This window comes from Scomber scombrus, chromosome 11 (genome assembly GCF_963691925.1).
Source record: "Scomber scombrus chromosome 11, fScoSco1.1, whole genome shotgun sequence".
NCBI lineage: Eukaryota > Metazoa > Chordata > Actinopteri > Scombriformes > Scombridae > Scomber > Scomber scombrus.
The window spans coordinates 31,150,535-31,176,707 of record NC_084980.1 but is presented as its reverse complement, the minus strand read 5'-3'; the positions used below and the strand labels follow the sequence as shown (position 1 = coordinate 31,176,707).

At 41.1% G+C, this 26,173-nt stretch overlaps 1 gene segment (V, D, J or C); it reads left to right on the top strand.

Annotated features, from left to right (window-relative positions):
- Positions 1-15,493: 15,493 nt before the first annotated feature.
- LOC133990162 (T cell receptor alpha variable 3-like) lies at positions 15,494-15,953 on the top strand (the record flags this gene model as incomplete). The annotated part of the segment is given in 2 exon segments: positions 15,494-15,548; positions 15,634-15,953. Coding segments are annotated over 2 exon segments (375 nt in total), but the record flags the coding sequence as incomplete, so codon positions are not given.
- Positions 15,954-26,173: the final 10,220 nt, after the last annotated feature.

The following is a 26,173-nucleotide window of genomic DNA, read 5'->3' as shown; positions in this document are numbered from 1 at the left end:
AGTGGTGAATATATTCCTGATGAGAATAAAAGTCGATATAAATCCAAAACATCACCAATATCAACAGAGCTGACCATACAGAGACTAACCCTGGCAGACACAGCTCTCTACTACTGTGCTCTAGACACACAGTGATAGAAAGTGTAGAAGAGGCTGTACAAAAACCTGAACACAGATATGTGACTACTCTTCAAAGAGGAGGGAAGTGGTATTCAAACCACAGCTTCATATCAGATGGATTCTGCTAATTCCTGTTTTATCAGAGTCACTGTGGTTACAGCTGCTAATGAAACACTGTGGGAGGATTCACATGAGCAGCAAATCCACATCAATGACAAACCAGCTGGATGATGCTTCAAACACAAGACACCATCAACATACACCAATCAGCCAAAACATTCAAACCACTACCTTGTTACAGACACTCCATGAGACCTCTGAAGGTGTCCTCAGGTATCTGGTACCAAGATGTTAACAGCAGATCCTTTAAGTCCTGGAAGTTAAGAGGTCGGACCACCATGGATCACACTTGTGTATTCAGCACATCCTACAGATGCTCGATCAGATTGAGATCTGAGGAACTTGGAGGCCGAGGCAACAACTTGAACCCTTCATCACGTTCCTCAAACCAACAGTTTTGGTAGTGTGTCAGGGTGCATTGTCCTGCTGGAAGAAGTCACTGCCATCAGGTAACAGCTTTGCCATGAAGGGAGGTACTTGTTCTGTAGCAATGTTTAGGTATGTAGTTCATGTCAAAGTAACTTCCACATGAATGTCAGGACCCAAAGTTTCCAAGCAGAACATCACTCAGAGCATCACACTGCCTCTCTGCCAGCAGGCCTTCTTCCCATGATGCATCCTGGTGCCATCTCTTCCCATGTAAATGATGCACATGCACCCAACCGTCCACATGATGTAAAATAAAACCTGATACATCAGACCAGGCCACCTTCTTCCACTGCTCCATGGTTCAGTTGTAACACTGACGTTCCCATTGTAGGAGCTTTCAGTGGTGGACAGTGGTCATCATGGGCACTGTGACCGGTCTGCAGCCTCACAGACTCAAACACAACAAGCTGTGATGCTCTGTATGTTCTGACTCCTGTATATCATAACCAGCAACGACTTTTTCAGCAATTTGAGCAACAATAGCTCTTCTGTTGGATTGGACCAGATGAGCTGGTCTTCTTTTCCACGTGACCATGACCCAGTCACAGGTTCATTGGTTGTCATTCCTTGGACCACTTTTGGTAAGTAGTGACCACTGCATACTGGGAACACCACACAAGGCCTGCTGTCCTGGAGATGCTCTGACCCAGTCATATAATCATCACAATTTGGCTCTTGTCAGAGTAACTCAGATCCTTACGCTGGTCCATTTTTCCTGCTTCCAACACATCAACTTCAAGAACTGATTGTTCACTTTCTGCCTTTCTTTCTTTAATCACAGCCTCCAGTTGATGCACTGCACAGAGATTCCAGATTAATCAGAACTGTCATCAAAAGTTTCCAAAACTTCATCAAAAATTACAGAAAATAATCCTGCAAGTTAATATTTAAGTTTCTTATAAAGGTGAAAACTTTACTTAAATGTGTGGATGTCCAGTTATTTTCAGGTTTTTTGATGGATTGAGCCGAACAACATAATGAACCCAACCAGCAGCCATCCTGATGATGTATGAAAGTGTATGTTTCATTGCTGCCTCCACTGTTTGAACTACCAGTGTGATGAGATATGATCACTGACTTCATGTTGTCTTCAGGTACTGACAAGTGTCAGTTGTCAGTGTTTTACTGTTATCTACCTGATAAAAGTCTGAAGTTATGAAAGCCAGAATCACAGCAGTGGAAAACACAATATTATTAAGAGCTAAACCGCCACTGAACTACAGAAAAGACTGTTACAAGAGTGTTAAATATAGAAAAACAGCATTCATCTTCATCTTTACCCAAAGCTTTGATGCTGACAATGAAGACATAAGAGAAGAAGAAAAGTCTGTGATGGTGATATAACTGGTGGGATATCAGTATACACCCACCCCCCCTGCAAGGATCAGTGATGTCACAGTGATGTCATTAAGGGAGGAGGGGCTTCCTTTACAGATGGGAGAAGCCCAGCTGTCCCCATCAGAAAGTAAGCAGACTTCAGAAAGTTGACTGTGAGGATTACTGAGCTGTTTATCTTTCAACATGTTGCTTTTAGTGGCAGCTCTGCTCCTCTGTATATTCACTGGTGAGTCACATTTTCATTTCATCTCTTGGACTTAAATTCAATGGCAACAACATTCATATCTGATCATGTAATTAAAGCAGCTACATAGTTACTGAAGCACAGAACAAGAAGCCCAAGAAAATGTCCATTTGTTCACTAACTGCTGGATTTAAATATTCTCATGCAGGTGTCAGCTGTGAAGATCTCACTGCAGTCAAGAATGAAGAGCACAGTTTGGAGGGCAGCAATGTAACTGTGTCCTATAATTACTCCAAACGTGCAACGGGTAGTGATTCTTTCTTCTGGTATCGACAATATCCAGGAAAACCACCAGAGTTCCTTATTTCTCATTATGGAACAGGAAATCCACTATCAGCTTTAGTACCTCGACTGAATTTTAAAGTCAGTGAAGATAATATCCAAATGGATCTGCAGATCTCCTCTGCTACAGTGACAGACTCTGCTGTGTACTACTGTGCTTTGAAGCCCACAGTGACAGGAAACACCAAAACTCTGTACAAAAACCTTTTTGAGCAAAGATAACAGAATACTCCACAACATCCACTAGAGGGAGTCACACACTGTTGATCGATTTTTGAATCTTCACATATGTGACTCAGCCCTACAAAAGACCCATCTGTATCCAACAATGTGAAACTATCTGCTGATGTACTGATCCCATAGCAGCGCTCTCTTTTCCCCACATTAACATCTGTGCACCTCACTGCTGGAAACTCATTCAAACAACTTCAACATGAGGTCACATGAGGTCATGCATTGCTGTGGCACCAACACATTTAGGCTCCAGTCCACCATGACTGAATGAATATAAGTGGTAGTGAAAACAGTGAAGTATTATAATGACATGGAAGAAGACACTGTATTACATGTAGATTGGTCTCATCATGACAGATACTTGATGTGATGAATCATCTGAATCTTACTGAAGATACTGATGTAGTGTATGAGACTGAATGTCTCCAAAACAAGATACATGTGTTGACTTTAAGAGAAACCTGCACATGTCTGTTCAGACAATCATAAATGGCCAGACCATTGAACAGGTTCAGTACAAATATCTGGCCACCAAAATCAATAAACTGAAATTCATCAACACAGAGGCAATCTGCAAAACCTCCCATCAACAGTTGTCCTTCCTTCAGAAGCTCAACAGGTTTGGTGTGTGCTCTTAAATCATGATGCTCTTCTATAGATCCATGGTAGAGTCAGTCATCACCTCCATTATTACTTGGTTTGTTAATCTCTCAACAGGTGACAGGAACAGGTTGCATCATATCATCAACGTGGCCGGTAAGATCATTGGTGTTAAACAGCCTGATGTGTCTCACATCTTTCAGAAGAGAGAAACTTCTGAGGCTCAAGATATTTTAAAATATCCTCTTCATCCTCTGTAGAGAGTTTGAGCTCCTACCCTGTGGGTGGAGATAGAGACTACTAGAGGTAGTCTGAATCTCTCAGGTATCTCTTCAGCCATCAAACTGTTAAATGTCTGTGTTGGCCCAGCTGATGATGATGATGTTTTTTGGAGAAGCATACTCTAGTTTTACTGTTGGCACTTGATGTATTTATGTATCCTTTGGTGTATTTTATTATGGTAAATGGTAAATGGACTGTACTTATATGCCTTTCTAGTCTTTTCGACCACTCAAAGGGCTTTACACTACAACTCATTCACCTCATTCACACACTGATGGCAGGCAGCTACCACGCAGGGTGGCAACCTGCACATCAGGAGGAAACTACCCATTCACTCGCATTCATACACCGTTGGCACAGCAATAGGGGTTAAGTGTCTTGCCCAAGGACACATCGACATGTAGACTGGAGGAGCCGGGAATCGAACCGCCAATCTTCCAATTGGAGGACGACCACTCTACCTCCTGAGCCACAGCCGCCCCTGTCTGTGTCTGTGTGTCTATGTCTGTGTCCTTTTCCCTGGTTAATATGTTATAATTTAGTTGATTGAATATTTTTCACTTTCTTAACTCAGTTACTTTCTGTACAGTATGCAGTTTGGACTTTTTCACTTGTCAGAAAGTTGTTTCTCTACAGATTCATTGTGCTGAGTTTTCTGCAGATTCCTCCTTCAGTCTGACCTTCTTGGATGATGATGACTGCAGCATCACTGTCATTTCTAAAGCTTCCATCAGCCTGAATGGAAACAGACCACAGCAAGAGGAGGAGCTACACAACTGAATATGAAAGGCTTCATTTGGAACTGAACAGATACTGTGTTCTTTCTATTGTTCATTCACTACAAGTCAAATCATGTTACTTCATTTCATTTGGATGATGATGCTCACTTTTCATACTGGTAAGTACTCAGGACACAAATCAACATGTAACAAGAGATGGTAGACATGATTCAATAACTTCATTGTTTCAGGATTTACGTGATTACTACATTCAGTTTAAAGACATTTCATCATTTTAAACATAGAAATGTCATGGTGAAATATATATTTGTTGTTTTCAGGATCCTCTGAGGATTTACTGAAACCACTTCAAGATGTAATGCTGGCTTTGGAAGGAGACAATCTGACTCTCTCCTGCAATTATTCTGGTTCTGTACAATACCTATGCTGGTATCAACAGAAGTCCAGTTCGTCTCCACATCTGCTCATCAGGGAGTATCAAGAGACAGTAGAAGGGTTTTCTTTGAAACATGACAAAGAAGCAAAAACATTTCACCTGCAGATCTCCTCTGCTGCAGTGACAGACTCTGCTGTGTACTACTGTGCTCTGCAGCCCACAGTGACAGGAAACACCAAAACTCTGTACAAAAACCTTTGGAGCAAAGACAACAGAATACTCCACAACATCCACTAGAGGGAGTCACACACTGTTAAACTTCATAAACACAGTCTAGACCTCATGCATTGCTGATACATACAGCTGTATAAATACAGGTATATAGTCTGCATAGATTTGTTAACATAAGAACAAACTATGAATTGGCAAACACTATGATGTAATAAGTCAGTTACAATCAACAAGTATTACAGTAGAAAATGATTCATGAATATTATTCATCAGCTATGAGATGTGTTCTGTTTAACATGACCACATTTAACATGACATGGTGCTGTCACACCTGTCCCGTGTCTACAAGCACACTTTTGTAGTTCACAGGGTCAACCTGCTCAACTGTGCAGTACGGGCCAATCCACCGTGGGGCAAATCTAGCAGTATAATTATTGGAAACCTTGGACAGGGGAGGGGCTTTCATTCAGACCTTGTCTTTCTCTTTGAATTTGACATGTTTTTAAGGTAGGTTTGAACCTGTTTTCTTCTTGGCTGCCGCAGGTTTGACTGTACAAAGGCTTGGACATTTTTCAGAGCACGGGACACCTGTGATGAAGGCTCTGACAAAAGGTCCCTTTGAAGACCCTCTAGGCAGCAACTCAGCTGGAGTAAAGCCAGTGGCTTCATTGACTGTTATGCTTCTGCCCAACATGAGAAACTATCATGAACGGTGATCAAGGATGAACACAGTGAGTGAAGATCAATACACAGCAGGCAGTAGAAGATTGATTATGACAGATACAGGAAACATCCACTAGAGGGAGTCACACACTGTTAAACTTCAGAGGTTTGGTATCAAACAGTCTAGATTCTTTTCCCTCATGAGACACAGCTGTGATGAAGACTTTTAGAAATGAATGTAATTTGACATATGAGTCTCCTCCTACTGACTGCAGAGGTGGCTGCATGGCAGAGAGCTGTTTGATTCCAGCTGTGAACATCAGACCAAACACAACTCACAAAACCACTCAACACTTATTCACACTGAACATTCAGTTACAGCATTTCACTTCTGGAAACATGGAAACACTCGCTGTCATTTTACTCTTTTCAACTCTTGTAGGTACGTATGTTTTTGTCATTGTGTGATATTTTACAAATGATGGATATTTCACTCTGGAACAGAACTTTAATACAACATGTTTCCTTCACTAGGTAACACCTTGGAAGATGATTTCTATAGAAATCAGTCAAATGAACAGTTGATCAGTTTGTGTCCACAGAGTAACACTGTACAGTTGACATTTTCCACTGTCTTCTCCTCTCAGCCTCATGAACAATGTTAGTCTAATGGCTTCATTTTCTCTACTTTTTCCAGGACTAATAGCTGGAGACAAAATCTATCCTGAACAACATGAAGTCAGTGGAAGAGAAGGACAATCTGTCACACTCACATGTACATATGAGACAAGTGCTAATAATATTCATCTTTACTGGTACAAACATGATTCAGACCTTCAGGCACCTGAGTTTATTCTCTGGAAAGGAGCTAAATCACGAAGTCATCAAGAATATATTCCTGATAATAATAATAAAGATAGATATGAATCCAAAACATCGCCAACATCAACTGAGCTGACCATACAGGGACTAACCCTGGCAGACACAGCTCTCTACTACTGTGCTCTAGACACACAGTGATAGAAAGTGTAGAAGAGGCTGTACAAAAACCTGAACACAGATATGTGACTACTCTTCAAAGAGGAGGGAAGTGGTATTCAAACCACAGCTTCATATCAGATGGATTCTGCTAATTCCTGTTTTATCAGAGTCACTGTGGTTACAGCTGCTAATGAAACACTGTGGGAGGATTCACATGAGCAGCAAATCCACATCAATGACAAACCAGCTGGATGATGCTTCAAACACAAGACACCATCAAACACAATAGTTCCTTGATTCTTTCTAAACCTTTCCAAGCTACTTGCTGTACTGAACATCTCAGAGCTTGTCACCATCACATCCTCTTTTTATCACATAACAAGAGGGTTGTCCCACCCACTGAGGTTCAACTCAACCAATGAGATTATTTCTGTCTCCAGAGCAGAAATGTTTGAGGAAGTCAAATCCCAATCAGCTTGATGCTGAGGAGAAGGGCTGTGCAGCAGAGAGGCTGTTTAGTTTCTTCATTCTACTGCAGTGGAAGAACATTGATCATCTGCTGTCTGTTTGCTTTCAACAACTCCAAAGACATGTTGCTTTACCTCTTTATACTTTTATCTCACTTTATAGGTGAGTGTTAGAACACAGATCAAAGTCTCATTTTACCTGATGTATTAACCACATATCTGTTTTTCACAGCTGGATGATTTTGTGGAAGTCAATTCACAAACAAACCTGCTGATTGTTCTCCTTTAATCAATCATCTTTATTGATTCATCTCTTCCTCTGCATGTTCTGTTCTTCCCCAGAGTGTAAAGGACAAGACAAAGTGATCCAGCCACCAGGAGATGTCATTGCTACTGAAGGACAGACAGTTACACTTAATTGTACTTTTGGGACAACTGCTACAACTCCATATTTGTTCTGGTACAAACAAGAAGTAAATGGTTTCCCAGAGTATGTTTTGCGACGTGATACTATTGGGGAAGGAGATAATGCTGCAGAGTTCAAGAATGACAGATTTGATGCTACACTCAACAAGCCATCAGTTCCTCTGAAGATCCAGAAGCTGCAGCTGTCTGACTCTGCTGTGTACTACTGTGCTCTGCGGCCCACAGTGACAGGAAACACCAAAACTCTGTACAAAAACCTTTGGAGCAAAGACAACAGAATACTCCACAACATCCACTAGAGGGAGTCACACACTGTTAAACTTCAGAGGTTTGGTATCAAACAGTCTAGATGCTTTTCCCTCATGAGACACAGCTGTGATGAAGACTTTTAGAAATGAATGTAATTTGACATATGAGTCTCCTCCTACTGACTGCAGAGGTGGCTGCATGGCAGAGAGCTGTTTGATTCCAGCTGTGAACATCAGACCAAACACAACTCACAAAACCACTCAACACTTATTCACACTGAACATTCAGTTACAGCATTTCACTTCTGGAAACATGGAAACACTCGCTGTCATTTTACTCTTTTCAACTCTTGTAGGTACGTATGTTTTTGTCATTGTGTGATATTTTAAAAATGATGGATATTTCACTCTGGAACAGAACTTTAATACAACATGTTTCCTTCACTAGGTAACACCTTGGAAGATGATATTACAGCCAGCAGTGGTGAAGTGTTTTCATCAGAGGGACATACTGTTACTCTGTCCTGTAACTATTCAGTTAGAGCTCAAAATCTCCAGTGGTATCGACAAGATCCTGGATCAGCTCCTCAGTTCCTTCTCCTGATCACTGATACAACATCTCCTACTGTGGTTGAAGCAAAACCTCCAAATCCTCGACTGACCGCTAAACTGAATAAGAAAATAAATGAAGTCAACCTGCAGATCTCCTCTGCTGCAGTGACAGACTCTGCTGTGTACTACTGTGCTCTGCAGCCCACAGTGACAGGAAACACCAAAACTCTGTACAAAAACCTTTGGAGCAAAGACAACAGAATACTCCACAACATCCACTAGAGGGAGTCACACACTGTTAATCTTCAGAGGTTTGGTATCAAACAGTCTAGATTCTTGCAACTGTTGAGAAAAATGACAAAGGCATGACAGTTGCTTCTGACTAAGACAGGAGTACAGAGAGTTGTAATAATCAATAAAAGCTCAGTTGTGCAGTGTGGACCAATCAGTAGAATCTCTGTTTTATTATTATTAAGCTGCAAGTAGTTTTCATGCATCCATTCTTTAATTTCAGGTAAACACTTTTACTGGTGGATTAGGCTGTTTAGGACATTTGGGGAGAAGATGATGTATATCTGGGTATCGTCTGCATAACAGTGGTCATATTATGTGACAGAATGGAGCCTTGTGGCACCCCACAAGTGATATGAGTAGAGGAGGATGAGGAGTTACCAAGCAGTACTGATAATGTTATGTTAGAGAGATAAGATTTAAACCAGTTAAAATCAGAAGCTGAGATGTAACACATTTTAATGAATCACCTGGCACCTTTGCATCCATCCTCTTTATAGACTTCAGCTCAGCCTTCAATACAATCCAACGCCACCAGATGATCAAGAAACTCCGTCACCTCAACATATCTCCACTCCTCATCCGCTGGGTTCACAACTTCCTCACCAATAGACCAAAGGCTGTAAGGATAGGCACAGTCACATCATCAACCATCATCACCAACACTGGAGCCCAGCAGGGTTGTGTCCTCAGCCCTTTTCTCTACACCCTCTACACAAATGACTGCATCAGCCCCTCACCAATCACCACATACTCCAAGTATTAAGATGACACTGCCATCCTAGGTCTGCTCAGTGACAATAACTCAATTACTGCCTACCAACGTTCCTCACTTCACTCAGTGGTGAACCAATAACTTTCTGGAACTGAAAGTGGTCAAAACAAAAGAAATGGTCATCCACACTTCATGCACACCCCCATCTGGACTGGTCCCCACCTCCATCCATAACCAAACAGTTGAACAGGTCAGCCACTTCAAATACCTCGGACTCACCATAGACAATAAACTGACATCTGATCAACACATGACCAACATTCACAAAAGGTCCCAACAGAGACTCCATGTCATCCGCAAACTCCGTGCCCTCTCTGTTGCCCCCCACCTTCTGTCACTACTGTACACCAGCATCATCCAACCCATCCTCCTGTACTGTTCACCCTGTTTTTACAACATGCTGTCCACCACTAACAGGAACAAACTGACAAAAATAACCCACACCGCAACCAAGATCATCAACCATCCCACACCCAACCTCACCGAGCTCAACCACAGAGCAGTCACACGCCTCGCACAAGCAATAACCAACGACCCGGATCACCCTCTCTACCCTCACTTCACACTGCTGCCGTCTGGTTGCAGATACAGGACTCTGAGATGGAGACGGGCTTCAGCAAGAGCTTGGTCCCGTCTGCCATCTCAGCACTCAATAACCTCCCCCAATAACCTCATATGGACCCAGCCCTCCTGAATGTGATATGTGTCGGTTGTTCAATGTCTGGTAGTGTTTGTGCAGTGTGTGTGTATTTATATGTTGCTCAATGTTTAGTGGTGTTTGGGCATGATGTTGACAGATTGTGAAAACGAATTTCCCCATGGGACAATAAAGCCTATCTATCTATCTATCTATCTATCTATCTATCTATCTATCTATCTATCTATCTATCTATCTATCTATCTATCTATCTATCTATCTATCTATCTATCTATCTATCTATCTATCTATCTTTAATGAATGATGTATATCTGGGTATCATCTGCATAACAGTGGTAGGATATATTATGTGTTTGTATTATGTGACAGACATTATGAGTCAGAGCTGTGAGAGCAGGGAGGAGGAGATTAAGGGAGGAGCAAAACTGTCACTGAAGTTTCATACTAAACAACACACACAGTTTCTTGTTGTCTTCAAGATGGTGTCAATGCAATTAAGTCTGTTTTCAACTGTGTTTCTGATCACACTAACAGGTAGGAGACACACTTCATATTTACTTCTATTGATGTTTGCTTCAAAACTGAGCATGAAGTTGTACATATTCCTTTGATGAGTCTTTGACAACATGTTATAACAGAGTTATCTCTTCCTTTAGGTGTCAGCTGTGAAGAACTCACTCCAGTCAACAATGAAGAGTTCAGTTTAGAAGGCAGCTCTGTTACTCTGTCCTACAATTACTCCAAAGAAGCTGAATATAATGATTATTTCTTCTGGTATCGACAATATCCAGGAAAACCACCAGAGTTCATGATGTACATCTCAGGCAGTAACATCACAAAAACAGCAGACTCTCTGAAGTCAGAAAAAAGATTCTTTACTGAACTTTATGATAAAAAGCGTGGAGTCAAACTGCAGATCTCCTCTGCTGCAGTGACAGACTCTGCTCTGTACTACTGTGCTGTGAGGCCCACAGTGACAGCAAACCCACAGTCTCTGTACAAAAACCTGACAGCTCCTCACTCAACATTTACACACTTCAACTCCTCCTTTTATTCAACAACAGCGCCATCAGGTGGACACTGACAACATGATTCACTGATCAAATGAAACTTACTACTGTGTCTTTCTTCTTACATTTTCATAAACACGTCTAATCCAGCTCATAGTGAGCTTGATTATAATTTTCTCTACACAGAAGAACTTGACAAGAACGTCCTTTTTCTCCACAGTTAGTGTTTCTGTCATTGTTGATCAGATGTGGTGACAGACCTCATGTTAGCTCCAGGAGACGTTATATGATAGGACACTTAACACTTTGATATAAACATCTCTTTTATATCTCCAACAAATAAATGAAGCTTATTGAGAGGATGATGATGATGATGATGATGGTGGAATACCAGGGTGGTTCACTGATTAAAGAGACCTTCCTGTTTAAAAAAGTTGACAGGTTCAATCTCCTCATGATGAGCTGCTCTGGATAAGAGCGGCAGCTAAACAGCTGAAATGTAAATGTGATGTAAATGTTGAGAGTTCCTCAACAGATGATAAAGAGGAAGGGCCAATGATGTGAAGGCCCAGATCCATCAGAGTATCAATGTTCTTCCTCTCTCTCCTCCCCTCTCACTGCAGACATGAAACACTGGCTGAGAAACATCCTGATTCTGACTCTCTGGCTAGGTAACTCTTTAAACCTGCTGATTGTTCTCCTTTAATCAATCATCTTTATTGATTCATCTCTTCCTCCTGTTCTGTTCTTCCCCAGAGTGTAAAGGACAAGAACAAGTGATCCAGCTACCAGGAGATGTCATTGCTACTGAAGGACAGACAGTTACACTTAATTGTTCATTTCAGACCAGTGGAAATCCCACTTTGTTCTGGTACAAACAAGAAGTAAATGATTTCCCAAAGTTGTTATTGCAACGTTTCAAGTCTGGAACAGAAGCTAATCCTGCAGAGGAACAGAGGATTGATGCTACAGTCAACGGGACATCAGTTCCTCTGCAGATCTCCTCTGCTGCAGTGACAGACTCTGCTGTGTACTACTGTGCTCTGCGGCCCACAGTGACAGGAAACACCAAAACTCTGTACAAAAACCTTTGGAGCAAAGACAACAGAATACTCCACAACATCCACTAGAGGGAGTCACACACTGTTAAACTTCAGAGGTTTGGTATCAAACAGTCTAGATTCTTTTCCCTCATGAGACACAGCTGTGATGAAGACTTTTAGAAATGAATGTAATTTGACATATGAGTCTCCTCCTACTGACTGCAGAGGTGGCTGCATGGCAGAGAGCTGTTTGATTCCAGCTGTGAACATCAGACCAAACACAACTCACAAAACCACTCAACACTTATTCACACTGAACATTCAGTTACAGCATTTCACTTCTGGAAACATGGAAACACTCGCTGTCATTTTACTCTTTTCAACTCTTGTAGGTACGTATGTATTTGTCATTGTGTGATATTTTACAAATGATGGATATTTCACTCTGGAACAGAACTTTAATACAACATGTTTCCTTCACTAGGTAACACCTTGGAAGATGATTTGTATAGAAATCAGTCAAATGAACAGTTGATCAGTTTGTGTCCACAGAGTAACACTGTACAGTTGACATTTTCCACTGTCTTCTCCTCTCAGCCTCATGAACAATGTTAGTCTAATGGCTTCATTTTCTCTACTTTTTCCAGGACTAATAGCTGGAGACAAAATCTATCCTGAACAACATGAAGTCAGTGGAAGAGAAGGAGAATCTGTCACATTCACATGTACATATGAGACAACTGAGGATAATGTTGGGCTTTACTGGTACAAACATCTTTCTGACCTTCAGGCACCTGAGTTTATACTCTGGAAAGGAGCTAAATCAAGAAGTGATCAATATATTCCTAATGAGAATAAAGATAGATATAAATCCAAAACATCACCAACATCAACTGAGCTGACCATACAGAGACTAACCCTGGCAGACACAGCTCTCTACTACTGTGCTCTAGACACACAGTGATAGAAAGTGTAGAAGAGGCTGTACAAAAACCTGAACACAGATATGTGACTACTCTTCAAAGAGGAGGGAAGTGGTATTCAAACCACAGCTTCATATCAGATGGATTCTGCTAATTCCTGTTTTATCCGAGTCACTGTGGTTACAGCTGCTAATGAAACACTGTGGGAGGATTCACATGAGCAGCAAATCCACATCAATGACAAACCAGCTGGATGATGCTTCAAACACAAGACACCATTTCATAAACCAAAAGCTTTATTAATTTTTCTTAATTTTATTTTGAATCAAGTTTAAAAGTCAAGTCAAACTTTATTTATAAATCACATTTAAAAATAACCTCAGTTGAACCAAAGTACTGTACAGTTATTAAAATACAATATAATCATACACAAATATAATAATAAATAAAAACAATAAATGAATAGTAAGAGCTCAATTAAAAAAAACTATAATTAGAATAAAAAGGAATAAGAAGAGTAAAAAAAGAGTAAGAGTTGGGACTGAACGCCAAGGAGAAAAGATGGGTTTTCAGCAGTGTCTTAAAGTGCTCAACAGACTGTGCAGCTCTAACCTGGAAAGGTCGGCTGTTCCACAGAGAAGGCTTCTGTCCCCACGAGTACAGAGTCTGGACCGAGGCTCTGTCCCCACGAGTACAGAGTCTGGACCGAGGCTCTGTCCCCACCAGTACAGAGTCTGGACCGAGGCGCTGTCCCCACGAGTACAGAGTCTGGACCGAGGCTCTGTCCCCACGAGTACAGAGTCTGGACCGAGGCTCTGTCCCCACGAGTACAGAGTCTGGACCGAGGCTCTGTCCCCACGACTACAGAATCTGGAGCGAGGTTCTGCCAGGAGCAGCTGGTTTGTCGACCTAAGTGCTCTGGACGTATTGTGAGGCTGCACAAGCTCTGATAAATAAGATGATGCCAGACCATTTAAACACTTAAAAGCAATTAATAAAACCTTGAACTGGATCCTAAAATGAACAGGCAGCCAGCGCAAAGATGCAAGGACGGGACTGATGTGATCACGCTGTTTCTTTCCAGTCAGCAGGCGGGCGGCTGCATTCTGGACAACCTGTAACCGGCGCAGTGCTGACTGGTCGAGACCAACAAGCGAAGAGTTACAGTAGTCTAAGCGTGATGTAACAAAGGTGTGAATAACTTTCTCAAGATCCTTTCTGGGGAGATAAGCCTTTACTTTAGCTGGAAGAAGCTCGTTTTAACGATAGAGCTTATCTGTTTATCTAACCTAAAGTCACTGTCCAAAATAACACCAAGGTTCCTTGCAAAAGGGTGACAGTGAGACTTCAGGGTGCCAATAGCGCTGTCATAACCATCTAGGAGATTTTGTTGGCAAAAATAAAATAATCTCAGTTTTATTTTTGTTCATGGAGAGAAAGTTCACTTCCATCCAAGATCGAATATCATTGAGGCAGTCTAATAAAACCTGGACAGAGGCTTGCTCATTTTTTTTAAGGGTATATAGATTTGTACGTCATCTGCAAAGCAATGAAATGAGACATTGTGCTTTCTGAATATGGATCCCAATGGCAACATATATATTGAAAATAGGAAGGGGCCCAAAATAGAGCCCTGAGGCACCCCACAGCTCAGGGGGGAAGTGGCCGAACAATACTGGCCCAGCTGGACAGAGAAGCTCCTGTCTGAGAGATATGACTGAAACCACTTAAGAACAGGACCCTTAATGCCCACACAGGTGTTTAAGCGAGACAGGAGGATGTTGTGATCCACTGTGTCAAAGGCAGCTGTCAGATCCAGAAGGACCAGGACAGCAGATTTACCAGAGTCAACTGTTAAAAGAAGATCATTTAAAATTCTTAAAAGCGCCGTTTCAGTGCTATGGAGGGACTTAAAACCAGACTAGAACTTCTCTGAAATGCCATTTAGGTCAATAAAAGACTGCAGCTGTTCATTAACCACCTTCTCCAAACCCTTAGAAAGAAAAGGAAGCTTGGAGATAGACCTAAAGTTGGATAAAACTGTGGGGTCAAGATTATGTTTTTTGATGAGGGGCTGGACCACAGCATGTTTAAAGGCAGCTGGGACACATCCAGACATCAAAGATGAATTTATCAGATCCATAACACAAGGCCCAATAATATGGAAAACGTCCTTAAAAAGACGGGATGGGATGCTGTCAAGAGGACACTGAGGAGGCCTGAGGTGCTGGACAATATCAGTTAAAGCTGGAAGAAGCACTTGCTTAAAAGTGTCAAAAACAAGAGGGCAAATGGGAGAGACGGCAGGATCCAATGCAGACGGCAAAAGAGAGGAGCTAATATAGAGGAGACGGAGAGATTCAGGGAGGAGCTAAGCTGTTACTGAACTATAGAAGAGAGAGGAACTTCCATATTCAGCAGAGTTCAATACACAAACCACAAACATTACCTTTATTCAACATGCTGTCAATGGATCATTGTCTACTTTCTTTGGTGTTTCTATCCATTTTAACAGGTATGTTACATTATACATGTTATAACATTTGGGATTAATCCATTGTGACTTTTACATGTTATAACAGAGTTATCTCGTCCTTTAGGTGTCAGCTGTGAAGAACTCACTCCAGTCAACAATGAAGAGTTCAGTTTAGAAGGCAGCTCTGTTACTCTGTCCTACAATTACTCCAAAGAAGCTGATGGTTATGATCATTTCTTCTGGTATCGACAATATCCAGGAAAACCACCAGAGTTCCTCATGTACATCTCAGGCAGTAACATCACAAAAACAGCAGACTCTCTGAAGTCAGAAAAAAGATTCTTAACTGAACTATATGATAAAAAGCGTGGAGTCAAACTGCAGATCTCCTCTGCTGCAGTGACAGACTCTGCTGTGTACTACTGTGCTCTGCGGCCCACAGTGACAGGAAACACCAAAACTCTGTACAAAAACCTTTGGAGCAAAGACAACAGAATACTCCACAACATCCACTAGAGGGAGTCACACACTGTTAAACTTCAGAGGTTTGGTATCAAACAGTCTAGATTCTTTTCACTGGTTAACACATCATTGGCACAGCATTGGTGCAGCTATCAGGAACAATTTGGGGTTAAGCATCTTGCCCAAGGACACATCAACATGTGGACTGGAGGAGCCGGGAATCGAACCACCAATCTTCTGATTAGTGGACGACCTGAGCCACAGCTGCCCCATTTCAGATATACTGACAGTTATCTAAGCAACCTCTGTCTGCCTCCTACTGCTTTAGAAATAAACAAGATATTTACATGAATCACTTATAAAGTTTAAGAGTCTGAACAAAAATAATCAAATAATCACAGGAGCTAGATGGTTTTATCACTAACTGCATAAGGAAAATAAAAATATTCAACCCACAAAGATTTTAAGGATTTATCAATTACAGCTTTTTCAAAGATCAAGATTCTGCTTTGGATGACGTCTTTATCAATTGAGTGATACATAAAATCATCACAGAAAATGCATGATGTAGTATTTGTGTGTAACAGTATATTTTGTTAAGATAGTCATGTAACAATTATTCAACCCATTTATAATAGTGATGTTTTTAAAGCCTTCTGCCAGTTTGTATGGCCTAAAGTGGAGTTGAAACATAATGAAGTATTTGGGAACTATTTAATGATCCTTCATTGGCTTCAGCTGTGATGCATAAATAAACCCAAGAAGGTATTCAAGGTCAACTGAAATCATGGGAAAGACAAAGGAGCTTCCACAAAAGCTGAGAGAGGAGATTATTTCATCACACCTGAAGGGCCTTGTGTATAAAAAGATTACATTCTAGGAGGCACCATTGGGAGCATTATAAGGAACTTATGGAACAGCTGCAAACCTGCCTGGCCGTGGAAGAAAGCACAAAACTTCATCAAGGGCCCTTAGCAGCTTAGTCAGGACAACTAAGAAAACCCCTGTGTTACTGAGGGAACACCTACAGGATGACCTGATGAAGGCTGGAACAAGTGCTTCAGTGGCAACTATAAGATGAGCACTGAATGAACAAGGACTTCATGGCTGGACTCCAAGACGCACTCCACTCTTGACCACAAGGAAAAACTAAAGTCGACTAGAATATGCCAGGAGGAGGAATTTGGATAAGACTTCAGAGTTTTGGGAGACAGTTCTATGGACTGATGAAACCAAACTGGTACTGTTTGGACATATGGACCAGCGGTATGCCTGGCTTATGACCAGAAGAATACTATCCTCACTATCAAGCATGGATGTGGGTCATTGATGATGTGGGGCTGTTTTTCTGCAGCAGGAACTGGCCGTGTACCTGGCATCATGGATTCCCAGAAATACCGTTCATTTTAAAGAGGAACAGGATGCCTTCTGTTGACAAATTAAACCTTGGTGATCATTAGACTTTCCAGGAAGACAATGATCCCAAGCACACCTCCAAGTCAACCAAAGCTTCTCAGTCACCAGATTTAAATCTGACTGAAAATCTTTGGTAGGATTTAAAGAAGGCAGTTGCAGCACTGAAGCCATCAAACACCACTGAGCTAGAGGCTTTTGCACACGAAGAATGGGCAAAGATACCGATCGAGAGGTGCAAGAAGCTTGTCAGCACTTACCGAAAACATTTGTTAGAAGTTATGAAAGCTAAAGGATGCTCCCCCAATTACTGTTCATTTATATTCTCACACATCATAAACTCAACAGGGCTACACTTTAACAGCTGAAGCTTTGACCAAGTTTAGAATCAGCTGATTTATAGAAACTGAAGCTTCCACAACAACTCCACCATCTTTACATTTGACCTCTGACAGCTGCAGAGAACCAAAAGACACTAAACTGTAATTTATATTCAAACATTAAATCTCCAGTGATGAAAACATACAAGACAAGTAATGCTAGGAAAGGAGAGAGGCACAAACATGTGTTTAGTGTAAAGTTGTCAGTAGGAGGAATAACACAGGGCTGTGAATGAGCTCTGTCACTGTGATCAGACTCCTCCTTTAAATCCACCAACTTAGTGTTGATGAAGACTAAACAGAGATCAGAGTCTTCTTTATACTCGCTGTAGCTCAGAGTTACTCAACACTGCAGATATGACGTCTCTGTTCATCTCAGTGTTGCTGGCTGCTATGTGCCTTGGTATGAACACAGCTCTGTTTCTGTGATATCAATCCAACATTGACATGATTCTTTAACAGCTCACTGATACTGTTTGTTGCTGTTTTACAGAATGCAGAGCACAACAAGACAACGTGCTGCAGCCAAAAGGAGATGTGACTGCTACTGAAGGAGAGAAAGTAACACTTGGATGTCAATATCAAAGCAGTGGTACAAGTAATAACCTCTACTGGTACAAACAAGATGGAAACAACAGACCCAAATTCATCCTGAGCCGCGTTATAGCAGATGAAGGGAACACAGTAGATGAGTTTAAGGAAAGATTTTCATCAACATTGAATTCAACCTCAAGATCAGTTCCTCTGAAGATCCAGAAGCTGCAGCTGTCTGACTCTGCTGTGTACTACTGTGCTCTGCAGCCCACAGTGACAGGAAACACCAAAACTCTGTACAAAAACCTTTGGAGCAAAGACAACAGAATACTCCACAACATCCACTAGAGGGAGTCACACACTGTTAAACTTCAGAGGTTTGGTAACAAACAGTCGAGATTATTTTCCGTCATGAGAAACAGTATTGAAGAGGATGAATAGAATGAATGCAGTTTAACACGTGAATAATAGAGTCTATGTATAACATTATACTGAATTAGCTGGTGTCTTGAATTAATTGAACATGTGTATATGCTATGAAGACATTTACACCATGCATCCTCTGAGAGGACTGTGCCTATTTCCCTCTCCCAACACGCTCTCAAATGTTGTGTACTTGGAGCGGTTTGACCCGCAAACATGGACATTAGCCAGCCAGACAGGTTTGGTTTAGTTTATCTGGTTTTAGCATCAGTCAGTTATTGGGGATCTGTACGATTAGGAAACAACATTTATCTTTTATCGTGACACTAAACAATAAATGGCGGTTCTTACCTGACTACACCAGTGTTGTGTTGCTTCCCTCATCCTGAGATTCTTTCAGGGTTGTAACAGAGTTCCTTGGACCTTGTTGTACTTGAGGATGGTTGGTAGTGTGAGTGGGGAGGATGGACCAGCAGGCAGGAGTTGATTTGTCAGAACAGGAACATTTATTCAGACCAGCTAAAAAAAAGAGAGAAAAACAAATTCATTAAGTTCATCATCTGCAGATAATTAGTGGGAAAACCTTCACAGTCCCCAAAACACTGACTATCCTCCATTTTTCCTGGAGAAAGTAAAAAACAGAGCAACCAGTGTGTTGTCTTCCAGAGCCTTTTCTACCCTGTCAGCTGCTATCTGTGGACAGTCAGGGAGAGTCTTTGGACTTAGTGCCACTTTGACCCAGGTGCCATTAATCTCCCCTCGTTTGGAGTTAAATGACAAATAAACATCCACTTCTTTGGAACTGTTCAACATTACAGCAGGAAAAATACCCACAGAGACATTTTAAAGGGGAAGTGCACTCCTTCTTAAAGGGTCAAGCAGGTCAGGGAATTAAAGTCCCCGTACAGGAAACCTGTGTGATCAAAAAGACGAGACACAAGTGAATAAGCCGTTGTGCAAGTTTTATCATCAAATGGTCTAGATGAGCATTGCCAGAGCTGCATTTAGTTCCCAGTCCGACCCTGACCCACAGTGACAGAAAACACCAAAACTCAAACACAAGCTGACAGATTTTTGATGCTTCTCTAGTTTCACATGACAACAGATCAGTCATGTAAAAGCTGCTCCAGACAAAGTTTTCATGTTGACAATGAAGACATAAGAGAAGAAGAAAAGTCTTGTGATGGTGATATAACTGGTGGGATATCAGTATACACCCCCCCTGCAGGGATCAGTGATGTCACAGTGATGTCATTAAGGGAGGAGGGGCTTCCTTTACAGATGGGAGAAGCCCAGCTGTCCCCATCAGAAAGTAAGCAGACTTCAGAAAGTTGACTGTGAGGATTACTGAGCTGTTTATCTTTCAACATGTTGCTTTTAGTGGCAGCTCTGCTCCTCTGTATATTCACTGGTGAGTCACATTTTCATTTCATCTCTTGGACTTAAATTCAATGGCAACAACATTCATATGTGATCATGTAATTAAAGCAGCTACATAGTTACTGAAGCACAGAACAAGAAGCCCAAGAAAATGTCCATTTGTTCACTAACTGCTGGATTTAAATATTCTCATGCAGGTGTCAGCTGTGAAGATCTCACTGCAGTCAAGAATGAAGAGCACAGTTTGGAGGGCAGCAATGTTACTGTGTCTTATAAATACTCCAAACTTTCAAGCACTAATTCTTTCTTCTGGTATCGACATATTCCAGGAAAACCACCAGAGTTCCTCATCTCTCACACAGCTTCTGGGGATGTAATTAATAATCTAACCTCTGTAATGGAGATTAGAGTGAATCAAACACAAATCCACCTGCAGATCTCCTCTGCTGCAGTGACAGACTCTGCTGTGTACTACTGTGCTCTGCAGCCCACAGTGACAGGAAACACCAAAACTCTGTACAAAAACCTTTGGAGCAAAGACAACAGAATACTCCACAACATCCACTAGAGGGAGTCACACACTGTTAAACTTCATAAACACAGTCTAGACCTCATGTAGTGCTGATATATACAGCTGTATAAATACAGGTATATAGTCTGCATAGATTTGTTAACATAAGAACAAACTATGAATTGGCAAACACTATGATGGAATAAGTCAGTTACAATCAACAAGTATTACAGTAGAAAATGATTCATGAATATTATTCATCAGCTATGAGATGTGTTCTGTTTAACATGACCACATTTAACATGACATGGTGCTGTCACACCTGTCCCGTGTCTACAAGAACACTTTTGTAGTTCACAGGGTCAACCTGCTCAACTGTGCAGTACGGGCCAATCCACCGTGGGGCAAATCTAGCTGTATAATTATTGGAAGCCTTGGACAGGGGAGGGGCTTTCATTCAGACCTTGTCTTTCTCTTTGAATTTGACATGTTTTTAAGGTACGTTTGAACCTGTTTTCTTCTTGGCTGCCGCAGGTTTAATGTACAAACGCTTGGACATTTTTCGGAGCACGGGACACCTGTGATGAAGGCTCTGACAAAAGGTCCCTTTGAAGACCCTCTAGGCAGCAACTCAGCTGGAGTAAAGCCAGTGGCTTCATTGACTGTTATGCTTCTGCCCAACATGAGAAACTATCATGAACGGTGATCAAGGATGAACACAGTGAGTGAAGATCAATACACAGCAGGCAGTAGAAGATTGATTATGACAGATACAGGAAACATCCACTAGAGGGAGTCACACACTGTTAAACTTCAGAGGTTTGGTATCAAACAGTCTAGATTCTTTTCCCTCATGAGACACAGCTGTGATGAAGACTTTTAGAAATGAATGTAATTTGACATATGAGTCTCCTCCTACTGACTGCAGAGGTGGCTGCATGGCAGAGAGCTGTTTGATTCCAGCTGTGAACATCAGACCAAACACAACTCACAAAACCACTCAACACTTATTCACACTGAACATTCAGTTACAGCATTTCACTTCTGGAAACATGGAAACACTCGCTGTCATTTTACTCTTTTCAACTCTTGTAGGTACGTATGTTTTTGTCCTTGTGTGATATTTTACAAATGATGGATATTTCACTCTGGAACAGAACTTTAATACAACATGTTTCCTTCACTAGGTAACACCTTGGAAGATGATTTCTATAGAAATCAGTCAAATGAACAGTTGATCAGTTTGTGTCCACAGAGTAACACTGTACAGTTGACATTTTCCACTGTCTTCTCCTCTCAGCCTCATGAACAATGTTAGTCTAATGGCTTCATTTTCTCTACTTTTTCCAGGACTAATAGCTGGAGACAAAATCTATCCTCAACAACATGAAGTCAGTGGAAGAGAAGGACAATCTGTCACACTCACATGTACATATGAGACAACTGAGGATAATGTTCTCCTTTTCTGGTACAAACATCTTTCTGACCTTCAGGCACCTGAGTTTATACTCTGGAAAGGAGCAAAGGGATACACATCTGAATATATTCCTGATGAGAATAAAAATCAATATAAATCCAAAACTTCGCCAACATCAACTGAGCTGACCATACAGAGACTAACCCTGGCAGACACAGCTCTCTACTACTGTGCTCTAGACACACAGTGATAGAAAGTGTAGAAGAGGCTGTACAAAAACCTGAACACAGATATGTGACTACTCTTCAAAGAGGAGGGAAGTGGTATTCAAACCACAGCTTCATATCAGATGGATTCTGCTAATTCCTGTTTTATCAGAGTCACTGTGGTTACAGCTGCTAATGAAACACTGTGGGAGGATTCACATGAGCAGCAAATCCACATCAATGACAAACCAGCTGGATGATGCTTCAAACACAAGACACCATTTCATAAACCAAAAGATTAAATAAAAAAACAAACAAACAGATTATTCACATTACATTTTGAATGTTTGCAGCTTTAATCATTTTACTGTCTTTTGGTTTTAATCAAGTTTTCAAATGTTTTTCGTCACTATTCAGTCATGATTTTTCTTTGTTGCAACTTTTTCTTCCTTCATCACTTCTCTTCTCTCTTCTACACTTAAAGCTAAGAAACCGCGTCCAGCTGATAACAATGATTTTAGACCTGTGGCCCTGACTTTGATTGTTATGAAGAGTTTTGAGAAATACATGTTGTCTTTGCTTAAAGCAGAGGGCAGTTTGGCACTTGACCCATACCAGATGCTTATAGGCAGGGGAGAGGTACTGATGACGCCATCAACAGCATCACCCACTTTACTGCCAAGCACTTGGAATGCCCTAAAGCATATGCACGGATTTTATTTATTGATTTTAGCTCAGCTTTTAACACACTCCAACCCCATCTGCTCATCTCAAAACTGCGACAGAGGAGTGTCAACCCTTTTTTAATCAAGTGGTGTTTTTCCTTTTTAACCAATGGAAGTCAAAGCAGGTAAGAGTTAATAACACCCTCTCAGAGTGCAAATCAATCAGCACATGACTATAGTCCTATTGTCATACATGACTCACCCATTGAGCAGGTCAGCTCATACAAGTATCTGGGAGTCACTTAGATGACACTTTTAGTTGGAGTGTCCATGGTGAAAGTCTGTGTTCCTGTTTACAGCAAAGACTGTATTTTTTGTGCAGACTGAGAGTATGTTGTGGACAAAAGCATCATGTTTTTATTTTAGCAGGCAGTACTAGAGAGCTTAGATATGGGATGTCAGCCTGGTTTTACAACCTTACTGCAAAACTGAAAACTAAACTCGCTCGTCTGGTGCACACGGCCATGAGGCTGATAGGAAGAAGTAACTATCAGAGCTTGCAGTCTATATATGAACAAACTGTTTTTAGGCATGTCAAGAGGATAGTGACTGAGCCATCCCATAATATGAGCTCCCACCATCGGGCAGACGATATAGAGACACTAACTTCAAACTCAACCGTCTTAAGAATTCATTTGTTCCAACCTCCATCAAACTCCTAAACAATGCTGATTGAGGCCGAAGATTGTGCAACAATTTTATAGTGCTTTTATTATAGTGGTCTTTTAGCATGTGTTTTTCCCATTGGTGTATGTATGTGTTGTGTGTAATATTATGGGATATATGTGCAATACTGTTATTTAACTGTTGTTGGGATGGTAAGGCTGGTGATGTTTGTTGTCATTGTGGCTGTTTAGGCATTTATGGCACATTTGCTGAGACATTAAAGATTAACCACTGCAATGAGCTGCATCTACATTTGTTTAAATGCTTCAAGCCTTCAACTAAATGTTTCTAAAACAGTCTGTATGTATGGTGATATAACTGGTGGGATATCAGTATACACCCCCCCTGCAGGGATCAGTGATGTCACAGTGATGTCATTAAGGGAGGAGGGGCTTCCTTTACAGATCGGAGAAGCCCAGCTGTCCCCATCAGAAAGTAAGCAGACTTCAGAAAGTTGACTGTGAGGATTACTGAGCTGTTTATCTTTCAACATGTTGCTTTTAGTGGCAGCTCTGCTCCTCTGTATATTCACTGGTGAGTCACATTTTCATTTCATCTCTTGGACTTAAATTCAATGGCAACAACATTCATATCTGATCATGTAATTAAAGCAGCTACATAGTTACTGAAGCACAGAACAAGAAGCCCAAGAAAATGTCCATTTGTTCACTAACTGCTGGATTTAAATACTACTGGTATCGACAATATCCAGGAAAACCACCAGAGTTCCTTATTTCTCATTATGGCACAGGAACTGCATTATCAAGTCCAGTACCTAGACTGTCTTTTAAAGTGAGTAAAGATAATACTCAAATGGACCTGCAGATCTCCTCTGCTGCAGTGACAGACTCTGCTGTGTACTACTGTGCTCTGCAGCCCACAGTGACAGGAAACACAAACTCTGTACAAAAACCTTTGGAGCAAAGACAACAGAATACTCCACAACATCCACTAGAGGGAGTCACACACTGTTAAACTTCAGAGGTTTGGTATCAAACAGTCTAGATTCTTTTCACTGGGGAGAAAATAACTAAGGCATGACAGTTGCTTCTGACTAAGACAGGAGTACAGAGAGTTGTAATAATTAAGTCTAGAATAAATAAAAGCTCAGTTGTGCAGTGTGGACCAATCAGTAGAATCTCTGTTTTATTATTATTAAGCTGCAGGTAGTTTTGATGCATCCATTCTTTAATTTCAAATGAACACTTTTACTGGTGGATTAGGCTGTTTAGGACATTTGGGGAGAAGATGATGTATATCTGGGTATCATCTGCATAACAGTGGTCAGACACATTCAGTCTTGGAATGAGTGAGAAAAGGACTGGACCCAGAATAGAACCTTGTGTCATATGTGTAGAAAGAAAGCCTGATTGAAATTGATCTAAATTCTATTTACATTTAAACATTAATCAACTGATTAACATTCACACAGCATTGGTGCAGCTATCAGGAACAATTTGGGGTTAAGCATCTTGCCCAAGGACACATCAACATGTGGACTGGAAGAGCCGGGAATCGAACCGACAATCTTCTGATTAGTGGACTGTTAGGGAATTAACCATCATTAATATGCACTGGGTCAAACTAGGCTTTGCGGTCATAGCAAGGCCACACCAAATATTGGGTTTAGACACTGTCTCCCCTTGAGATAGTGGTAAGCAGTGAGTCTGCTCCTTTTGGGGAAAACAGGAGGCTTCCTGATAGTGTTGCTATAGCAACCGAGGTCAGATATGTCTTTGAATGTTTTCCCTGAACGCAGTAAAGGTAACTGGAGTCAGAGGTTTGATAAAGTGTTGGAGGTAGGACAAAGGTCTTGAGTGAGGTCTAAGCAATGTTTTGTCTATAGACCAGTAGACTAAATTCTGTATATTGTAGATGTGTTGGATCTGCCCATATTTGGGTATGGCTCAACCTGTGGCATTATCTGTGTGGTTTAAAGTATATCTGTGTGGTTTAAAGTCTATCCCCAGAGGAGAGAAACTTCAGAATTGAAGGGAGCATCAGAACATAACGTGTACTGATCATTCATTATTTTCTCCTTGTAGAAGTAAATAAACCTTTTCAATAGAAGAAATCCTGGACTCATGTCTACTCTCTCCATTGATGTATGGGCTGAATAATTAAAATCTCTATCATGGACAACCTGAGCCACAGCTGCCCCATTTCAGATATACTGACAGTTATCTAAGCAACCTCTGTCTGCCTCCTACTGCTTTAGAAATAAACAAGATATTTACATGAATCACTTATAAAGTTTTCTTCTGAGTCTGAACAAAAATAATCAAAGAATCACAGGAGCTAGATGGTTTTATCACTAACTGCATAAGGAACTATATCCAGGTCAAGGTTTTGTGCCTGGATCTCAGAACATCCAAGAGCATGTGGTTGGTGGACCTCAGTTCTCCAACTGGAGTATGATGATGATGCTGGAGTTCTGCTAGGTAAGGAGGCACCAGACCATTTAAAACCTTAAAAACAAACAATAAAATCTTGAAATCAATCCTGAAACAGACAGGAAGCCAGTGGCTTCCAATACTGGTGTAACCA